Source organism: Podarcis raffonei, chromosome 1, assembly GCF_027172205.1.
Source record: "Podarcis raffonei isolate rPodRaf1 chromosome 1, rPodRaf1.pri, whole genome shotgun sequence".
NCBI classification, from domain to species: domain Eukaryota; kingdom Metazoa; phylum Chordata; class Lepidosauria; order Squamata; family Lacertidae; genus Podarcis; species Podarcis raffonei.
In genome coordinates, this window is record NC_070602.1 from 118,198,011 (window position 1) to 118,216,387 (window position 18,377).

Genomic DNA, 18,377 nt, shown 5'->3' on the forward strand with positions numbered 1-18,377 from the left:
GGAATGGCCTCCACTGGCTGGCTAAACCAGGTGAGGGTAGCTAATAGGTCTCTAACCCTCACTGAGTTAGGGACTTGCCCTGCACATGAAGACAGGCTCTGGCGGATGAGTGGACAAGACTAAGGGTGGGTCCAATGGTCAAGAAGGCGGTTTCTGCACATGCTGTGGGGGGGGGGCTTGTCAACTTGGGAGGGTAGCCCATCTACGGGACCGCCTCTCCTGGTCTGCCCCACAGAGGACCTTAAGGTCCATGAATAACCATAGTTTAGAGGTCCCGGGCCCTAAGGAAGTCAGACTATCCTCCACCAGGGCCAGGGCCTTTTCAGTGATGGCTCTGACCTGGTGGAATGCTCTGTCCCATGAGACTAGGGCCCTGCAGGATTTAACCTCCTTCCATCGGGCCTGTAAGACAGAGCTATTCTGCCTGGCCTTTAATTTGAATTCAGCCTGATCTTTTATTTCCCTTCTCTTCCTTCCCCCTCCCCTTTTATGAAGATCACCCGCTCTGAGACCCCACAGCTAATTCTCCCCTGGCCTCCTTGCTGGCCCAAGTAGGACCAATTTAGCCAGCTAGCCCTGGGGATTATCTAGTGCTTATTTCCCCTAAATTGATTTTTGAATTTTATTGTTATTCATGTTTTTATACTGTATTATATGCTGCTTTTATAATTAAGTGTTTTAAATTGGTTGTTAGCTGCCCTGAGCCCGGTTTTTGAACCAGGAAGGGAGGGGCATAAATAAAAAATTATTATTATTATTATTATTATTATTATTATTATTATTATTATTATTACCATCATCATCATCTAGTAGAAGAACTCTGATCCGAAACCTCTGCTGCCTTGTGGGATATCTTCAGGAGAAGAAAAGGCTAAGGAGTAAACCCTACACAAAGCTGGAGTGGAGTCCCTAAGACAGTTGGACGGTGCCTTGCATACCTCCTTTTGGCAGCAACTCCTGCAGCCAAGCTGGTGCCAAACATATTGCTCTGCTTTCCTTCAGACCACATCAGGGAGACCAAGCTGGGGCTGTCATCTGGACAGCCCAGGACCTCCATACACACTGCCCAGGCTTGCACCCTGGGGAGGTCACTTCAGTGCTCCTAACACAGCCATTTGACTTCACCTCCATCGTCTCTCAAGAAAGATGAATGCCAACAACAACAAGGTAACCTCACCATTTTTTAGGGTATCATTTAGGGAGTATGGGGGAAGCATTTTCTCTGACCTCTGTTGCAGACCAGATGTAATATCAGGAGCACCTGTATTTCTACCTACCAGGTTCTTCCTGCTGCACATTCCTTTGCATGTTTATTCATAAGTAAGTTCCATTGAGTTCAACAGGCCTTACACTCAGTTTAGTGGCCACAGGAATGCAGCGAAAGCCATTATTGTTTTGAATCGTATAATCATTCTATATATACTTGAGGTATCAAGATGAAATAGAACGGCTACAAATGCTCTGGAAAATACATGCTTTCGTTTTGCTATGCTTTGTTGTTTTGCAATTCAATCTTGAATATATCAAAGAGCAGGAGAGACATTTGGATATACTTTGTAGCTTCTTAAGAATTTTGGCCACTGCGTAAGTGCAAACACACTGAAATCTGAAATTGTACCTCTGTCATTCTGTGGAATAAATGGACAGCGCTTAGGTGTCCTCCAGTTTCAAAATGGGTTTGAAATGCAGGTAGATTTTTTTAGATTTCAGCTCGGCATTTAATACCATTCTACCACAGCGTCTGATGTCTAAACTGGAAGATCTGGGGCTTCCGTTATCACTTTGTGGGTGGATATTGGACTTTTTGTCAGACCGCTCCCAGAGGGTTCGGTTGGGCCCTTATACCTCTAAAATGCTTAAGACTAACATAGGAACACCACAGGGATGCGTACTCAGTCCGCTCCTTTATATTCTCTACACGTACGATTGTGTCGCTGCTCACCCTAGTAATAGGGTTGTCAAATTTGCAGATGACACAACCGTGATTGGGCTCATCAGATTTTTGGGCATTGAATTACAAGAGGATCTGTCCTGGAGTGTCAACACAAGGGGGCTGGTGAAGAAGGCGCAGCAGAGACTGTACTTTTTGAGAATTCTAAGGAAAAACCATCTTCCGCAGAAACTGCTGCTTGCCTTCTATCACTGTGCCATTGAGAGCGTGCTCACTTATGGCTTATGTGTGTGGTACGGAAGCTGTACTACCCAGGACAGGATGGGGTTGTGCAGAGTTGTTAAGGCAGCAGAGAGCATTGTTGGCTGCCCACTCTCCACCTTAGAGCAGATTTATGCCACAAGGTGCCATAGGAAGGCACTGGACATAGTAAAAGATCCATCGCATCCTGGTCACTGTCTCTTCGAGCTCCTGCCGTCGGGACGGAGATACAGGACGATGAAGACAAGAACGAGCCGTCTTAAGAACAGCTTCTTCTCCAGAGCGATCTCAGCCCTGAATGGGAAGCCTGGACTTTGAAAGTCATCTAATCTTCCTTGCTGTACTATACTGTATTGTTTTAATTAGTGTTTTTATGGAGCAGTCAAGTAATTTCGTTGTCCCTGAGAGGGGGCAATGACAATAAAGATATTATTATTATTATTATTATTATTATTATTATTATTATTATTTAGCAAACACATTACGTTTTGTGCCATCAAATATTTTGCAAGGGGTTTTTTTGAAATGTCAGAAATGTATGTCAAAGGATCAGACAAAAAGCCACCTAAACTTATGGCTCTCTCATCCAACTCTTCTCTAACTAAAGCACAGCCAGTTGATAGCATCAATCGTTTGCCATTCTTGTTCTATTTTGGATTTTATATCCCACTGTGGGAGTGCAACATGGTGATTATGTGCAAAATATTGAAAAATGCTACTCAACCAATATTGTTCCCTTTTTTTTTACTTCCTCCCTCCGATGTGCTCTTTTCTTTTAGCATTGATGGGTTATTTCCTGCAGCTCAAGCAAGTTGCTGCTGCTAATTATTGCCCCGGGAAGACAGCATCGGATAAAATGTGATTCCCACCCCTTACCCTTTAGATGCCAATGAGACTACTCAATAAGCTGTTGCTTTAGGCTAGCTGTTTGCCCAATGGCTCCTCAAAACTGTGTGTTTCAACTACTCATCAATAACGAATTTCTGCACCTCCCTGCAATAAACAGGCATCTGCTCTCACATTCCTTGCACAAAGCAATCACAGAGCCTTTGCTCTTAAAATAAATTCAGCTACTTTGGAAGTACCAGGGAATTAGCACTTACTGAAGTGCCAAATGGGATGTATATAAAGCAGTTTATTCTGCTTGGGGATTGCTGCCCAGTAGGGTTGTTTTTGAGAAGCCACATTTACATACTGAAAGGTTTCCCCCCTAAAAAAAAATAGATTGTGGTTTCATAGAATCATAGCATTCTGGAGTTGGAAGGTACCTTGAGGATCAGCTAGTCCAGCCCCCTGCAATTCAGGAATGTGCAGCTGTCCCATACAGGGAATCGAACCTACAACCTTGGCATTATCATCGTCACACTCTAACCAACTGAGCTACCGACCTGATGTGAATTACTTTTCTGTCTTGTTCTGTTGGCTCAGTATTTTCCAAACTTGGGTCTCCAGCTGTTTTTGGACTGCAGTTCTCATCAACCCTGACCACTGGTCCTGATAGCTAGGAATGATGGGACTTGTAGTCCAAAGACAGCTGGAGACTCCAGTATGGGAAACCCTGTGTTTGCTGGTTAACTCTCCCAACTCAGTATTATGCATGTTTATTCACTTCTTTATATTATTGTTGCAACCCTCTGGACAGGAATTGGGGTGGGGTGGGGGCAAGTGAGTGTGGAGGTTTATTGCAAAATCCCCAGATGGGCAATACCTTTATAGGGGCAACCAAAAATGCCACGAAATCATGAGCAAGCTACACCAGATGTTAGAAGTAAAAATAGAAGGGATTGGGAGAACGGGGGGAAACACACCATTGCCCAGCTACCTGATTTGTTTCTCCTGCCTGCAACCCCATCAAATTCTATGAAGCTATGTTCTGCACATTCGCAATGAACATCTGCACTGCACACACATCTGCTTAAGTGTGGCCTCCATTTTCAAATTCAACAGAAGATTGTTTGAGGGCAAATGCACCATATAGGAGTATTTCTCAAGAAGCTACAAGATAAAGATGGGTGGTTGCTGATGTCATGTGTAAAAAGGTAAAAGTAAAGGGACCCCTGACCATTAGGTCCAGACGACTCTGGTGTTGCGGCACTCATCTCGCTTTATTGGCTGAGGGAGCCGGTGTACAGCTTCCGGGTCATGTGGCCAGCAAGACTAAGCCGTTTCTAGCGAACCAGAGCAGTGCACGGAAACGCCGTCTACCTTCCCGCTGGAGTGGTACCTATTTATCTACTTGCACTTGGATGTGCTTTCGAACTGCTAGGTTGGCAGGAGCTGTGACCGAGCAATGGGAGCTCAACCCATTGCGGGGATTTGAACTGCCAACCTTCTGATTGGCAAGCCCAAGAGGCTCAGTGGTTTAGACCACAGCACCACCCGCGTCCTACCCGTGTCATGTGTACCTGGCTTCAAACACCAACAGTGGAAGCACATTGGAGCCAGACTAACCAGTAATGTGTGCATAGCCTCTGTCCCAAGATGGCGATTGCGAACTGATTGCGTTAGTTGCTGCTAGGCGCTTGCAAGTACAGTGGTACCTCAGGTTACATACGCTTCAGGTTACAGACTCCGCTAACCCATAAATATTACCTCGGGTTAAGAACTTTGCTTCAGGATGAGAACAGAAATTGTGCTCCGGTGGCTTCAGGTTAAGTACGGACCTCCGGAACGAATTAAGTATTTAACCTGAGGTGCCACTGTATGGGGTGATGGGAGGAAGACGCAATGTGCTGACCCCATTTTTGAAGACATAAAACTTGGCTGCGTGAGTCACATCTGCCTCGTCTATTTTTATTATTGCTATCGTTATTACTTGAATTAGCATCCTTCTCAAGAAATCAGCAAGCTTATTCAGAAGTCTGCTGCAAAACCCACTTCCTCCCGTCTCTCTTTCATCCTTTTATGGAGGCTTCCAATTTTCAGTCACACTCATATCTTACAGCTGTAATTGCAAATTAAATGGATCTGTTAGCTTTTGGACCCAGAGGACCACTTCAGCTTCTGCCGAGAGTGAATAAATATGCTAAAGGCTAGTCAAAACTGTTTTAGAAAGAACAGTGCCTTCTTTTCGTATGGAAAAGATAATATTTAAAATCTAGAGATTTCCTCTTTGCCTTCACCGCGCTGGGGGAAAAGAGCCTCTCCCTAATATTATTTCTGTGAACAAATGCTCTGATCTAGCAAGCAGCATGAGGGAGAAGCATGGAAGGTTCCTGGCCTGATTCGATTGCCAGGGCTGCCCACATATAGATAGCCCAAATCAGGTAACTGGTGGGAGTCCTGATCCCACCACAGACACAAAGCACCTGGTTGTTACTATTGACAGTTAACTGAGCAAGATATGGGCACGTAGCCACAGCTGGTGTGCTTTACGTACAATCGGATCAGGACCAGAGTTTTCCCTCTCTTCATTCCATACTGTTTTGTAATTTCTGGGGGTTCCATCAGAGCAGGTAATAGACAGCATCTTAAAAAGCAGAGACATCACCTTGCCAACAAAGGCCCTTATAGTTAAAGCTATGGTTTTCCCAGTAGTGATGTATGGAAGTGAGAGCTGGACCACAAAGAAGGCTGATCGCCGAAGAATTGATGCTTTTGAATTCTGGTGCTGGAGGAGACTCTTGAGAGTCCCATGGACTGCAAGAAGATCAAACCTCTCCATTCTGAAGGAAATCAGCCCTGAGTGCTCACTGGAAGGACAGATCCTGAAGCTGAGGCTCCACTACTTTGGCCACCTCATGAGAAGAGAAGACTCCCTGGAAAAGACCCTGATGTTGAGAAAGACGGAGGGCACAAGGAGAAGGGGACGACAGAGGACGAGGTGGTTGGACAGTGTTCTCGAAGCTACCAGCATGAGTTTGACCAAACTGCAGGAGGCAGTGGAAGACAGGAGTGCCTGGCGTGCTCTGGTCCATGGGGTCACGAAGAGTCGGACATGACTAAACGACAACAAATGTTTGGGGAGGCAGTTCTGCTATCTTTCTGCCGGATGGAAATAGCCGGACTCCGCAGGGAGAGAAAACGCCCCCAATATACCCTTCCGATCAGCACAGGAGCGATCTGGCTGGTTCCTCCCTCAAACAGCAGCTTCTGCCTTCTCCAAGCTCCTCCCCTGCCTTCTCCCTCCCATGACTCCATCCAAGACTTATAAGCCACCAGGAGGAGGCTGGGAGCTTGCGTTATTTCACCAGCTCCACCCTCCAGCTTGTTTGACCTGATTGCTGGTCAGGCTTCCTGCGAGTAACCAGATAGACTAGCAGCTTCTTCCTCCTCTTCCCCATACCTGAGAACACAAGAGGCTGCCTTATTGTTATATGCTGAGCTGAATAGGATCCAAAATGCAGCCGTCTGATTGGTCCTAGAACAATAGGATTCAGAATGCAGCAGCCTGATTGGTCCTAGAACAATAGGCTCCAGAATGCAGCAGTCTGATTGGTCCACAGGAGCCACCCAATCCAGCTCCAGGTGGAAGTGAATCCGCTACCTGATTGGCCTACAGGAGAATCCCGGAATTAGCCAATCACGGGGGGCCCATTGTGTAAATAATGTATATAAAGCAGACATTCTGGGGGAACTTCCATTCCTCCTCACCACTATGAGCTGAACATAGAGCATGAAATCCACTCTCGACTCCGAGTATATTTCACTTATAGTGAGCAGACCCTTGGGTGGCAGCTCCAGGATTTCAAACGAGGCCTACCTGGAGAGTCAAGGTATCAAACCTGGGCACTCTTGCCTGCAAAGCTGAGCTCTGCTGCCTCTGAGCTACGACCCCTTCTCTAGCATTGCTACGTTCATGCATTTTCTGCCTTCTCATTTCAAGATTCCACCCCGAAAGAACACTCAGGTGAAGAGACTTCTCTGCTTTCCCATGCAGTCAAAAAACCCAGTAACCTTGGTCTAAAGAAAGAAGCTGTTCATTACCAAAGTCAACAAGCTTGACTCCTCCTTCTGTCGTCAGGAGAATGTTGTTCCCCTTGACGTCACGGTGAATGATCCGGTTGTTGTGTAAGTGCTGAAGACCCTGGTGCCAAAAAAAAAGAGGAGGAGGAGGAGAAGGGGAGGGGGGAGAGAGAAGATGCTAACTCCCATTTTGAAATGTAATTTCCCTAATTTTAGGGAGGTCAATCAAAACAATCTGCATGCACACTGTTAGATGCATCACATCCTGCAAACAGCCCCCTGCTGCTGCTATAACAAAATCTGTGTTTTACTGTCAGCCGCGCCATCATTTATAAATAGAAAATGTCATCAGTTGGGTAAATTGCACCCTCTGTTGTCATTAGAAGCTTAATGAACATCCTTACCAGGAGAGCGCCGTATAAGATGTACGAGATTATAGCTTCATCCAACTGCTGGCCACACTTCAGCAAGCCTTTGACAAGGTCTGTGACAGAACCTCCGTTGCACAGCTGCAAAAAGGGGGCGGAAGAGGGGAAAGAGAAGCAGAGCAAGACCCCCTGTTAGTCACTCAACAGGCCTGTTTAGCTTGCAGATCTCTGCTTTCATGGATCAAGTAACAATATATACAAATAATAATAATAATAGTAATAATAAATTTTTATTTATATCCCGCCCTCCCCAGCTGAAGCCGGGCTCAGGGCGGCCAACAACAATAAAATAAAACAACATTCTAAAATCATTTCATTATAAAATTAATTCAAATCAAATTGATGGCAACCATTGGGCTAGAGTTCTGTGAAGATTGCCAAAGGAGGGGGTCAGGCTGTGCCTTGTGGAACAGCTCTGTCTTGCAGGCCCTGCGGAAAGATGTCAAGTCCCACAGGGCCCTAGTCTCTTTTGGCAGAGCGTTCCACCAGATTGGAGCCACAGCCGAAAAAGCCCTGGCTCTGGTTGAGGCCAGCCTAACTTCTCTGTGGCCTGGGACCTCCAAGATGTTTTTGTTTGAAGATTGTAAGTTCCTCTGTGGGACATACCAGGAGAGGTGGTCCCGTAGGTACGAGGGTCCTAGGCCGTATAGGGCTTTAAAGGTTAAAACCAGCACCTTAAACCTGATCCTGTACTCCACCGGGAGCCAGTGCAGCTGTTATAGCACCGGGTGAATGTGATCTCGCAGCAAGGACCCTGTAAGGAGTCTCGCCGCGGCATTCTGCACCCGCTGGAGTTTCTGGGTCAGTCTCAAGGGCAGCCCCACATAGAGCGAGTTACAATAATCCAGTCTGGAGGTGACCGTCGCGTGCATCACAGTGGCTAGGTCAGGGCGGGAGAGGTAAGGAGCCAACTGCTTAGCTTGGCGGAGAAGAAAAAATGCCGCAAGAGATTCGACGCTGGGCTGTAAGCTCATGGAACTAGGCCCTCTTGATTCCCACAACACTTCCGTTTCCAAACAGAAGCCACAATCCAGAAGCCTGTGAACTTCATTGGCTTCCCATTCTCAGGAATGGGAAACGTGTGGCAGCTTTTCCAAATGCCTGCACAGAGAATTGCTTCACATAGATGAAATCAAGGATGCTCGTGACCTGTTATTTACTGGTTTAATTTCTTTCCTGCTCTTCACCATGAGGTCCCAGGGCGGGTTATGGCCATTTTAAAAACACAGTATTAAAAACAGTTAAAAAACATTAGAATTAAGAGAGTGGGGTGGGTCCTAAAATATACATCTCGTGGGTCAAAGGCTTTGTCATCATCACAAGGTTATTAATGAGTACAGTGCCTCCACAGATAAATGCAGCTCCCCTAGACATAAAGCCTTCTCCTCAGGAGGGAAGCAAATCCCACTGCAAAATCATAGAATTGTAGAGTTGGAAGGGACCACATGGGTTGTTATGTATTCAATGGTCTGTTTTTGCTTGAGTCTGGACTAAGGATTCTGAGCCCCTGTGTTCTGATTCAATACATGATATCCAATCGCAGAACATTTCAGGATTTGGGCCTCTGCCATTGGCCCTTAAACTCTGAGTCATGATTCGCAGCTTGGAAGTTTAGACAGCCAATCACGTTGAGAGTGGGAGTACCCCAAGCCTTCAGAAACATATAAAGGCACTTGCTTTGCCCCTGTTGTCCAGTTCAGTTAGTTCTGTTATCACTGTGTCTTGCCTCGTGGGAAGCCACCTACACTTCAGGGGTCATCAAGTCCAAACCCCTGCAATGCAAGAATCTTTTGCCCAACGTGGGGCTATAACCTATGACCTCGAGATTAAGAGTCTCACACTCTGCCGACCAAACTATTCCTTCTTCATTGCCTTCCTTCCATTCACTTTAAAGGTTCAATGCATTGAGGATCAGAATGAGACCCTAAGGTTCCCTTAAACCATTGGGTTCCAACATCCATGTTAGGGACTAGGATGGCTTATAATAGATAGGTTCCTGCTTCAAGTGACATTTCGAAGTCATCTAACTTTGATACTGTTGTTGTTAATGTAAAAGGCCCATAGGATCTGATTTGCCCTTAGGCCTGGCAAAATACAGTAGATGGAAAAATTAGGAATCTAAAAACATAAGAGAACTGGAAGCTGCATTATACTAGGTTAGACTATTTGTCCCTCTAGCTCAGGCATAGGCAAACTCGGCCCTCCAGATGTTTTGGGACTACAATTCCCATCACCCCTGACCACTGGTCCTGTTAGCTAGGGATCATGGGAGTTGTAGTCCCAAAACATATGGAGGGCCGAGTTTGCCTATGCCTGCTCTAGCTCAGTTTCGGCAGCTCTCCAGGGTCTCAAGCAGAGGGTCTTCCTGTCTTTCTTTTCCTGGTTTCATGGACGGGTTGGAAACATAAGAATGGTGGAAGGAACCAGCTGGAGAACCCCCAAGAGAAGAAGGCTTGAATAAAACAGGGAGTAGTGGTAAAGAGAGAGAAGACTGGGAGTACGAGGCATCAGAAGCTGAAGATGTAACAGGGTTTAGTGAGCGAGGAAGAGTCTGTGGCGGTTCAGAATCAGAGGCAGAAGCTGAAGGTGAGTGGAGAGAGGGAGGCCAAGAGGCAGAGAAGAGTCGGGCTGGTGAAGAGTCATGGGTGTCTCTTCCTCCTACTGCAACAAGCTTCCCTCCCTCTTGGTCTCCCAGAACCAGAAGAGGCATGAAAAGGTTGGAGCAGGGACAGACTGCACACGGGCGCAGCCTCCGGTTGCTTGGGGGAAAGCCCTGGAGAGGAGGGGAATTGGACAGCTGTGTGGAGATGAGGCCTGGCAAAATACAGTAGATGGAAAAATTAGGAATCTAAAAACATAAGAGAACTGGAAGCTGCATTATACTAGGTTAGACTATTTGTCCCTCTAGCTCAGGCATAGGCAAACTCGGCCCTCCAGATGTTTTGGGACTACAATTCCCATCACCCCTGACCACTGGTCCTGTTAGCTAGGGATCATGGGAGTTGTAGTCCCAAAACATATGGAGGGCCGAGTTTGCCTATGCCTGCTCTAGCTCAGTTTCGGCAGCTCTCCAGGGTCTCAAGCAGAGGGTCTTCCTGTCTTTCTTTTCCTGGTTTCATGGACGGGTTGGAAACATAAGAATGGTGGAAGGAACCAGCTGGAGAACCCCCAAGAGAAGAAGGCTTGAATAAAACAGGGAGTAGTGGTAAAGAGAGAGAAGACTGGGAGTACGAGGCATCAGAAGCTGAAGATGTAACAGGGTTTAGTGAGCGAGGAAGAGTCTGTGGCGGTTCAGAATCAGAGGCAGAAGCTGAAGGTGAGTGGAGAGAGGGAGGCCAAGAGGCAGAGAAGAGTCGGGCTGGTGAAGAGTCATGGGTGTCTCTTCCTCCTACTGCAACAAGCTTCCCTCCCTCTTGGTCTCCCAGAACCAGAAGAGGCATGAAAAGGTTGGAGCAGGGACAGACTGCACACGGGCGCAGCCTCCGGTTGCTTGGGGGAAAGCCCTGGAGAGGAGGGGAATTGGACAGCTGTGTGGAGATGAGGACTTTCAGTCTCGGCAACTGCTTCTCATGGAATAAGACCACCAAGAACGAGTTGCTCATTAGGCCTGACATTGAACCAAGTCTGTGGAGATCATAGGGTATTTTTTTTTGAATTTTTTTTGCTAATAAGGAGTTAGCTCCAACTTTGAACTCTGTGATTACTGACCAGCATGCTTCTGTGACACTTGGAGAGGTGGGGAACTGAACATGGGACCTCCTCCACACAACACATCACATTCTCTACCACTGAGCTTTGGTCCTTGCCCAAAGTTACCTAAACTGAATTGAGTGTTGTTGTTTTTAATGGGATTCATCTCTGTTTTAAAATATTGTGTGTGTGTCAGAAGTGGTATACTTTTATACTAATGTATCTTTTCTAAAACTGCTTTTTGTGTCAAGGAAAATCCAGGAGGGTGTGTGTGTGTGTGTGTGTGTGTGTGTGTGTGTGTGTGTGTGTGTTTAAGGGACAAGATTGATGGACTTGATAACTGGGAGGCCACAAATTACAGTCATTTCAAACCTTCACTCCATCAATACTCCTGCTGGCAGGCAATATAAAATAGATGGCAGACATATCTCTATACTTGGGCTTGATGGCGCATTCTGCCAACAACCAAGATGAAACATTCAGAATCCAGAAAAGCACAGCTTCTTGCAAACATTTTCCCCATCTATAGTTTTCCACACACTAAAACGGCGAGAGAAAAAGTAAAATTAAAACCTTTCTAAATGGATTTTTGCCCACCTCATTAGTTCATCACTCATGTCTCTCCAGTAGCTATTTTGCTATCACTCTGGTTTCTTTTTTCTATTGCATTCACCAGTAGAATATCTCAGCTATAAAACCACATAGTTCTAAACGGACCAGATTATCTCCTTGAAGCAGCTCTGACCACCATATGTTTGCTGTTTAGATCCATAACAACCCTATTAAGATGAGGTGTGAGCTCAAGAAGAAGAGTTTGGATTTGATATCCCGCTTTATCACTACCCGAAGGAGTCTCAAAGCGGCTAACATTCTCCTTTCCCTTCCTCCCCCACAACAAACACTCTGTGAGGTGAGTGAGGCTGAGAGACTTCAGAGAAGTGTGATTAGCCCAAGGTCACCCAGCAGCTGCATGTGGAGAAGCAGAGATGTGAACCTGGTTCACCAGATTACGAGTCTACCGCTCTTAACCACTACACCACACTGGCTCTCAACATGAGTAGCCTAGGAACATGTAGTATGGCATGAGAGGTACAGTTGTGGATGTTTCTTTGCTTCTGTTTTGGTGCCTCATACTGAGGTTAGAAAAAGACAGGCTTGTGGCCTCACAGTACAAAATGGCCTTCCTCAACCTACGACCCTCTAGATCAAGGTTTCCCAAACTTGGGATGGCAGCTGTTTTTGAACTACAGTTCCCACCATCCCTGAACACTGGTCCTGGTATCTGGGAATGATGGGAGATGTAGTCCAATAACAGCTGGAGACCCATCAGCACCATCCAGCATGGCCAATGACATATCCTCCAACATTTCTCCATTGAAAACAAGGAGGTCCCATTCTAGAATGCTAATTTTCCTATTTATACCCCACACATCTTACTGGGTTGCCCCAGCCACTCTGGGCAGCTTCCAACATCTATAAAAACACAATAAGGCATTAAACATTAAACAAACCTCCCTATGCAGGATTGCCTTCAGACAGCTTCAGGGTCGGATAACTCCATACCCCACAACATTTCTCCAATGAATATTGGGAAAAGCAGGACATTCTTGGATCAAATCAGAAACTGGGACAGCTTCTCTAAATCAGGGACATCCCTGGAAAATAGGGACACTTGGAGGGTTTGCAGTGACTTGGGATCATGAGATCTAAAATCCAAAATATGTAGATGTAGCCATGTTGAGGGAGGTTGAGAAAGTTGGTGCATGAGGCCGGGGGAGGCGAGGGGTTGGTGTGTGTGTGTGTGTGTGTGTGTGTGTGTGTGGTGCTCGCTTTTGTAAATAAGTGAACAGGGCTGCAGGAGTTCCTTTTTCCTCCCCTCACATTGAGGTAATAATAACACTTTAGTCATGACAGATCCAAGTGTTCAAAGGAGCTCTGAGTGAGAAAGGTATTGCTCACAGAGTATAAGCCTGGCAGAACGAAGATGCCCCGAGGGGAAATAAGAACTTTTAATTACGTTTTCACCCCCAGAAGTTAGCCACAACACAAAGAATATATGATTTCATCAAAGAAACAGCAACAAAAGCATTTGAGCCGTTTTGTATGGAGTTTCTTTCATTGAATTCAAGTGTTATAAATAGCAATTGCAGCACAACAGAGACAAAATTGGTATGCAAATCCTGAAGTGCAGGGTGTTTCAGTTGGGTCAATAATGCTAACATTTTGCTAACTTTCTCCCCACCTGCAGTTTGATGACTGCAATCCAGAGGGGGTGTGAATTATTCTGAAGGGCAAAGTGGATGTGATTCAAAAGATGCCTGGACAGGGGCTCCTGCAGGGTTTGGAATTTTATCAATAAGCAAAGCAGCAATACAGTCAGGAAATCAGTCCCTGGGGGAGGGGATGTTTGACCCTTTCTGCTGAAACCTGCTTCCCTGATTGAAATCGGGGCGGGGGGGGTGGGCAAGTGGTAGCTCAGGGATCTACTGGCAGATTTCTGGTTGATTTGTAATAGATAGGAAATGGTTCCTGAATCCCAGTTGTTTTACAATAACAGCAAATCAACTTTCCCCACTCGAATTGGGCTGCAGAAATGAAGGACACGCTCTGAGCTCAGTTACACTCTGTTACTGAAAAGAAATCAAATCCCTAATCCCCAAACATGACCCAAAGCCCCCTGTTCATAAATTCTTTTGCCACGTGGCTCTGTTCAGAAGATTTGTGGGTTCCAGTAAAACAACAACAACCCACAAAGTAGATCCGACAGGCCTGAAGTCTGCATAGCCGCCAACATTTCTCCAATGAAAACAGGAAAAGTGGGACATTCCGGGATCAAATCAGAAACCGGGACAGCTTCTCTAAATCAGGGACGTCCCTGGAAGAGAGAGACACTTGGAGAGTCTGAGCCTGTCCACTCGTGATCTAAATCATTCTTCAAAGCTGCTACCTGTCTCGTGAACAAAATCATACTCAGGTCAAATTGGAGCTTGGAGTGGCCATTTCAGCTAGGAGAAAGCGGGAACCAAACCCAGTCTTTGCAGCCCTATTTTTCCAATGCTGTCCGGGCCCTGTAAAGGAAACTAGGAAATCACCTTCACTGATTATGGTTTGGCACACTGAGAGCTTCCCTCTTGGAAGATGCCTCCATCCCAAAATGGATTTTTCAGCTACCCCAAGTCTGCAGTATAGCTTTGGGTGACACTTATTGCAAAGCAAAATGAGAGGGGGGTCTGGAGAACGCTGTAGATGGCACCCACGGGTGGTACTCCTTTCAACGACTCTCGCCACCCAAACCTACCTTTGCTTTTGCATGCTTCTTCCCTATAAGGCTACAACCTGATCAGGAACCAACACCCAGTATGTCTTGAGAGGATGACATCCCAAGAAACATGATGCTGTATGATTTAACTGCCGGTCGGATCAATTGAAAGAATGGAATGAGCTTAGGAAAGCTAATAAGCTTAGAATGGAATGAGCTTAGAGTTTAGGAAAGGCAGTTGCCATGGTTCAGTGGCGCCCTTCAAACTGTGTCCTCCTTCAAATTCTCACCCAATAATTTCATAGCCCACACATGAGACAAATAGTAGCTTCCAAAACCTGGGCATTAGAAATTACACAATGAAGTTTTGTTTTGAATTTTCAGTGGAGAACGTGCCTCTCAACCATTTCAGATCAATGTTACAACCAGTACGAAAGGCATAAGGGAGTCCTTCGTTGTGTTCAGAGCTAGTAAAACAGTAGGTGTTGGAGTGGGGGTTTTTTTTTGGGGGGGCCTACTGGATCTGCACTCCAGGGACAGGCAGCCAGAGGACATTATTGCTGCCATGTAAGTAAAAAACTTCCTTGACATGTGTGAAAATGGAGTACACAATAGAGGTTGCTTTGCTTGAATATATTCCTTCAGTGCCCCTCCCCAAAGTACTGTGATCGGAGAGCCCTTGCAGAATGATTCCCTGTGGTTAAAAGCTATATTTGTCCGTCACAAAACTGTACCCTTTCCTCTCTCACTCCTCCCTCACAGGGGTCTTCTTCATTTGGAGAGGTTGAGAGAAGTATATATTTTCTCAAATATGCTGACTGAACAGCCCAAATGAGTATGGATCAACTTGCCATTCACCTAAATTTGGATGAAGCCAGATTCTTTCTGAAGTGGCCCACTTCAGTTCAGAAATATGCATTTGTAAATGTACAGAATGCGGCAGCTAGACTGGTGACTGGGAGCGGCCGCCGAGACCATATAAAACCGGTCTTGAAAGACCTACATTGGCTCCCAGTACGTTTCCGAGCACAATTCAAAGTGTTGGTGCTGACCTTTAAAGCCCTAAACGGCCTCGGTCCAGTATATCTGAAGGAGCGTCTCCTCCCCCATCGTTCTGCCCGGACACTGAGGTCCAGCTCCGAGGGCCTTCTGGCGGTTCCCTCACTGCAAGAGGCCAAGTTACAGGGAACCAGGCAGAGGGCCTTCTCGGTAGTGGCACCCGCCCTGTGGAACGCCCTCACATCAGATGTCAAAGCGATAAACATCTACCCGACATTCAGAAGACATCTAAAGGGAGCCCTGTTCAGGGAAGTTTTTAATATGTGACATTTTAGTGTATCTTTCATCTTTGTTGGAAGCTGCCCAGAGTGGCTGGGAAAACCCAGCCAGATGGGCGGGGTACAAATAATAAATTATTATTATTATTATTACAGTGTAAATGCTAAGTAGACGGGACATCTGGCGCTGCATTTCCTTCCCAAAGGAACCCTCCGATTAATAACCACGAGCAGAAAGAGGCAGAATTCTTCAGAGAATAACGATCGGCCAGTATTTCTGCTTCTACATTTTTGGAAGAAGCAGTTAGCTCGTAAAAAATCTCTTTTAATTAAGATTTAGTCTCACAAAATATCTTACCTCAAGAACAAGCCACAGCTGTCCGCCCACATATTGATCTGCTTTGTAAAACATTCCATAGAATTTAACAACGTTGGGGTGATTTGGAAGGAATTGCAAGATGTTGTATTCTGCTTCAATTTCTTCATCCACATCCTAAATTGGAGGCACAAAAAGACGGGCACTTTACAAATATAACAGCTTTATTGGGGATGGGTTACATGACATAACACATCTAGAGACTGAACAGCAGTCACATAAACATGGCTTTGGGGCAGCATTATAAATATTAAAGGGGTAATAATAATAATAATAATAATAATAATAATAATAATAATAATAATATAATTTATTTATATCCCACCCTCCCCAGCCAAGACCGGGCTCAGAGCGGCTAACAACAGTAAAAATAGCACAGTTTACATAAAATCACAATCAATTAATTGAAATACATTGTAAAATCAATTCAGAATCAAATTAATGGCAACCATTGGGCAAGAGTTCTATGAAGATTACAGAAGGAGAGAGGGGGTCAGACTGTGCCTTGGCCAAAGGCCTGGCAGAACAGCTCCGTCTTGCAGGCCCTGCGGAAAGATGTCAAGTCCCACAGGGCCCTAGTCTCTTGTGACAAAGCATTCCACCAGATTGGGGCCACAGCTGAAAAAGCCCTGGCTCTGGTTGAGGCCAGCCTAACCTCCCTGTGGCCCAGGATCTCCAAGATGTTTTTAAGACCGTAAGGTCCTCCGTGGGACATACCAGGAGAGGTATGCTGAGGGGCCTTGGGAAGCTCTGCTACTGGATATGGGACAATCAGTGGGGCAATTCTTTGGCCAATGGAAATCCCCTAGCCCTCCAATGGGAAGCTTGTTCCAGTAATAGCTCATCTTCCAGGGATATTGTGCTAGCAGTTTAAGGGGGAGGCTGTGTGTCGGGGGCAATGGGTGCAGACACTGTGGTGCCAAGACACCCCGGGAAGGGACCCGTGGTTAATAACCTCCCGCTGCAGTCAATGGGAAGGTAAATGGAAAGACGCCCCTACCTCATGGCCTGCTCTTAGCAGCGTGTAATGGTTGCATTGCCAGCAAATCTCCTCACTCACCTATTAAGGTAAAATACGATTCTTCTGCCTGCCTACATACTTAAGAAGACCTGTTAGGTAATAAATTTCATGGAATGCAATGAAACTTTCTTCTGATGTTTCAGATTGGGCTCTTATTCCCATAAACTCTGCCACGCGGGTGGCGCTTTGGTCTAAACCACTAAGCCTCCTGGGCTTGCCGATCAGAAGGTCGGTGGTTCGAATCCCCGTGACGGGGTGAGCTCCCGTTGCTCTGTCCTGGCTCCTGCCAACCCAGCAGTTCAAAAGCACACCAGTGCAAGTAGATAAATAGGTACCACTGTGGCGGGAAGGTAAACAGCGCTCTGGCTTCCGTTATGGTGTTCCATTGCGCCAGAAGCGGGTTAGTGATGCTGGCCACATGACCTGGAAAGCTGTCTGTGGACAAACGCCAGCTCCCTCGGCCTGAAAGCAAAGATGAGTGCTGCACCCCATAGTCAAATTTAACTGGACTTACCCGTCCAGGAGTCTTTTACCTGCTTTTTTTTTTTTACCTTATTCCCATAAACTCTACTTTTCCTCAAACCATTTAGGTTTCATTTATAAATCATTTCACTTGACTCTAGTTTTCTCGGATAACTATTTTTCCATTAAAAAATAAATTACCTGTGTATCTCCTTTTAAAAAAAAAACCAACAACATTACCTCTGCATGTCCTACACACTAACGGTACCAAACCTAGACACTTGTGTCGTATTGAGAAAGATTATGGGTCTTTTGCTGCAACATGTTGAAACCTGAGAACTCCACCTATCTTCAGAATTGACTTCTTAAGCCTTGCAAGTGCAGAGGCTCATGCGATTTGTGAATCCAGTTTAGTTTTCAGTACCAAACAAAGTGCAAGATCCCAGCACAGACAGAAGTCCAACCTTTGCACACAAACAAAAGCGCCCGAGTTCAGTTGGGGTTAAATGCAATGTTGGAACAGCTATCTCCCTTAAAAAAGATAAAGGGACCCCTGACTGTTTGGTCCAGTCACGGACGACTCTGGGGTTGTGGCGCTCATCTCGCTTTATTGGCTGAGGGAGCCGGCGTACAGCTTCTGGGTCATGTGGCCAGCATGACTAAGCCGCTTCTGGCAAACCAGAGCAGTGCCTGGAAACGCCGTTTACCTTCCCGCCGGAGCGGTACCTATTTATCTACTTGTACTCTGACGTGCTTTCGAACTGCTAGGTGGGCAGGAGCAGGGACCGAGCAACGGGAGCTCCCCCC

The 18,377-nt window shown here is 46.1% G+C and overlaps 1 protein-coding gene across 1 annotated transcript in view; it reads right to left on the reverse strand.

Annotated features, from left to right (window-relative positions):
* MYO3B (myosin IIIB) overlaps positions 1-18,377 on the reverse strand; it is a 259,294-nt gene that overhangs the window by 239,574 nt on the left and 1,343 nt on the right. The window contains exons 3-5 of the mRNA XM_053375945.1: positions 16,070-16,204; positions 7,462-7,566; positions 7,079-7,178 (exon numbers count right to left, since the gene is read on the reverse strand). Coding sequence (XP_053231920.1) covers positions 7,079-7,178; positions 7,462-7,566; positions 16,070-16,204 — 340 coding nt within the window. The remainder of the gene's footprint in view (positions 1-7,078; positions 7,179-7,461; positions 7,567-16,069; positions 16,205-18,377) is intronic.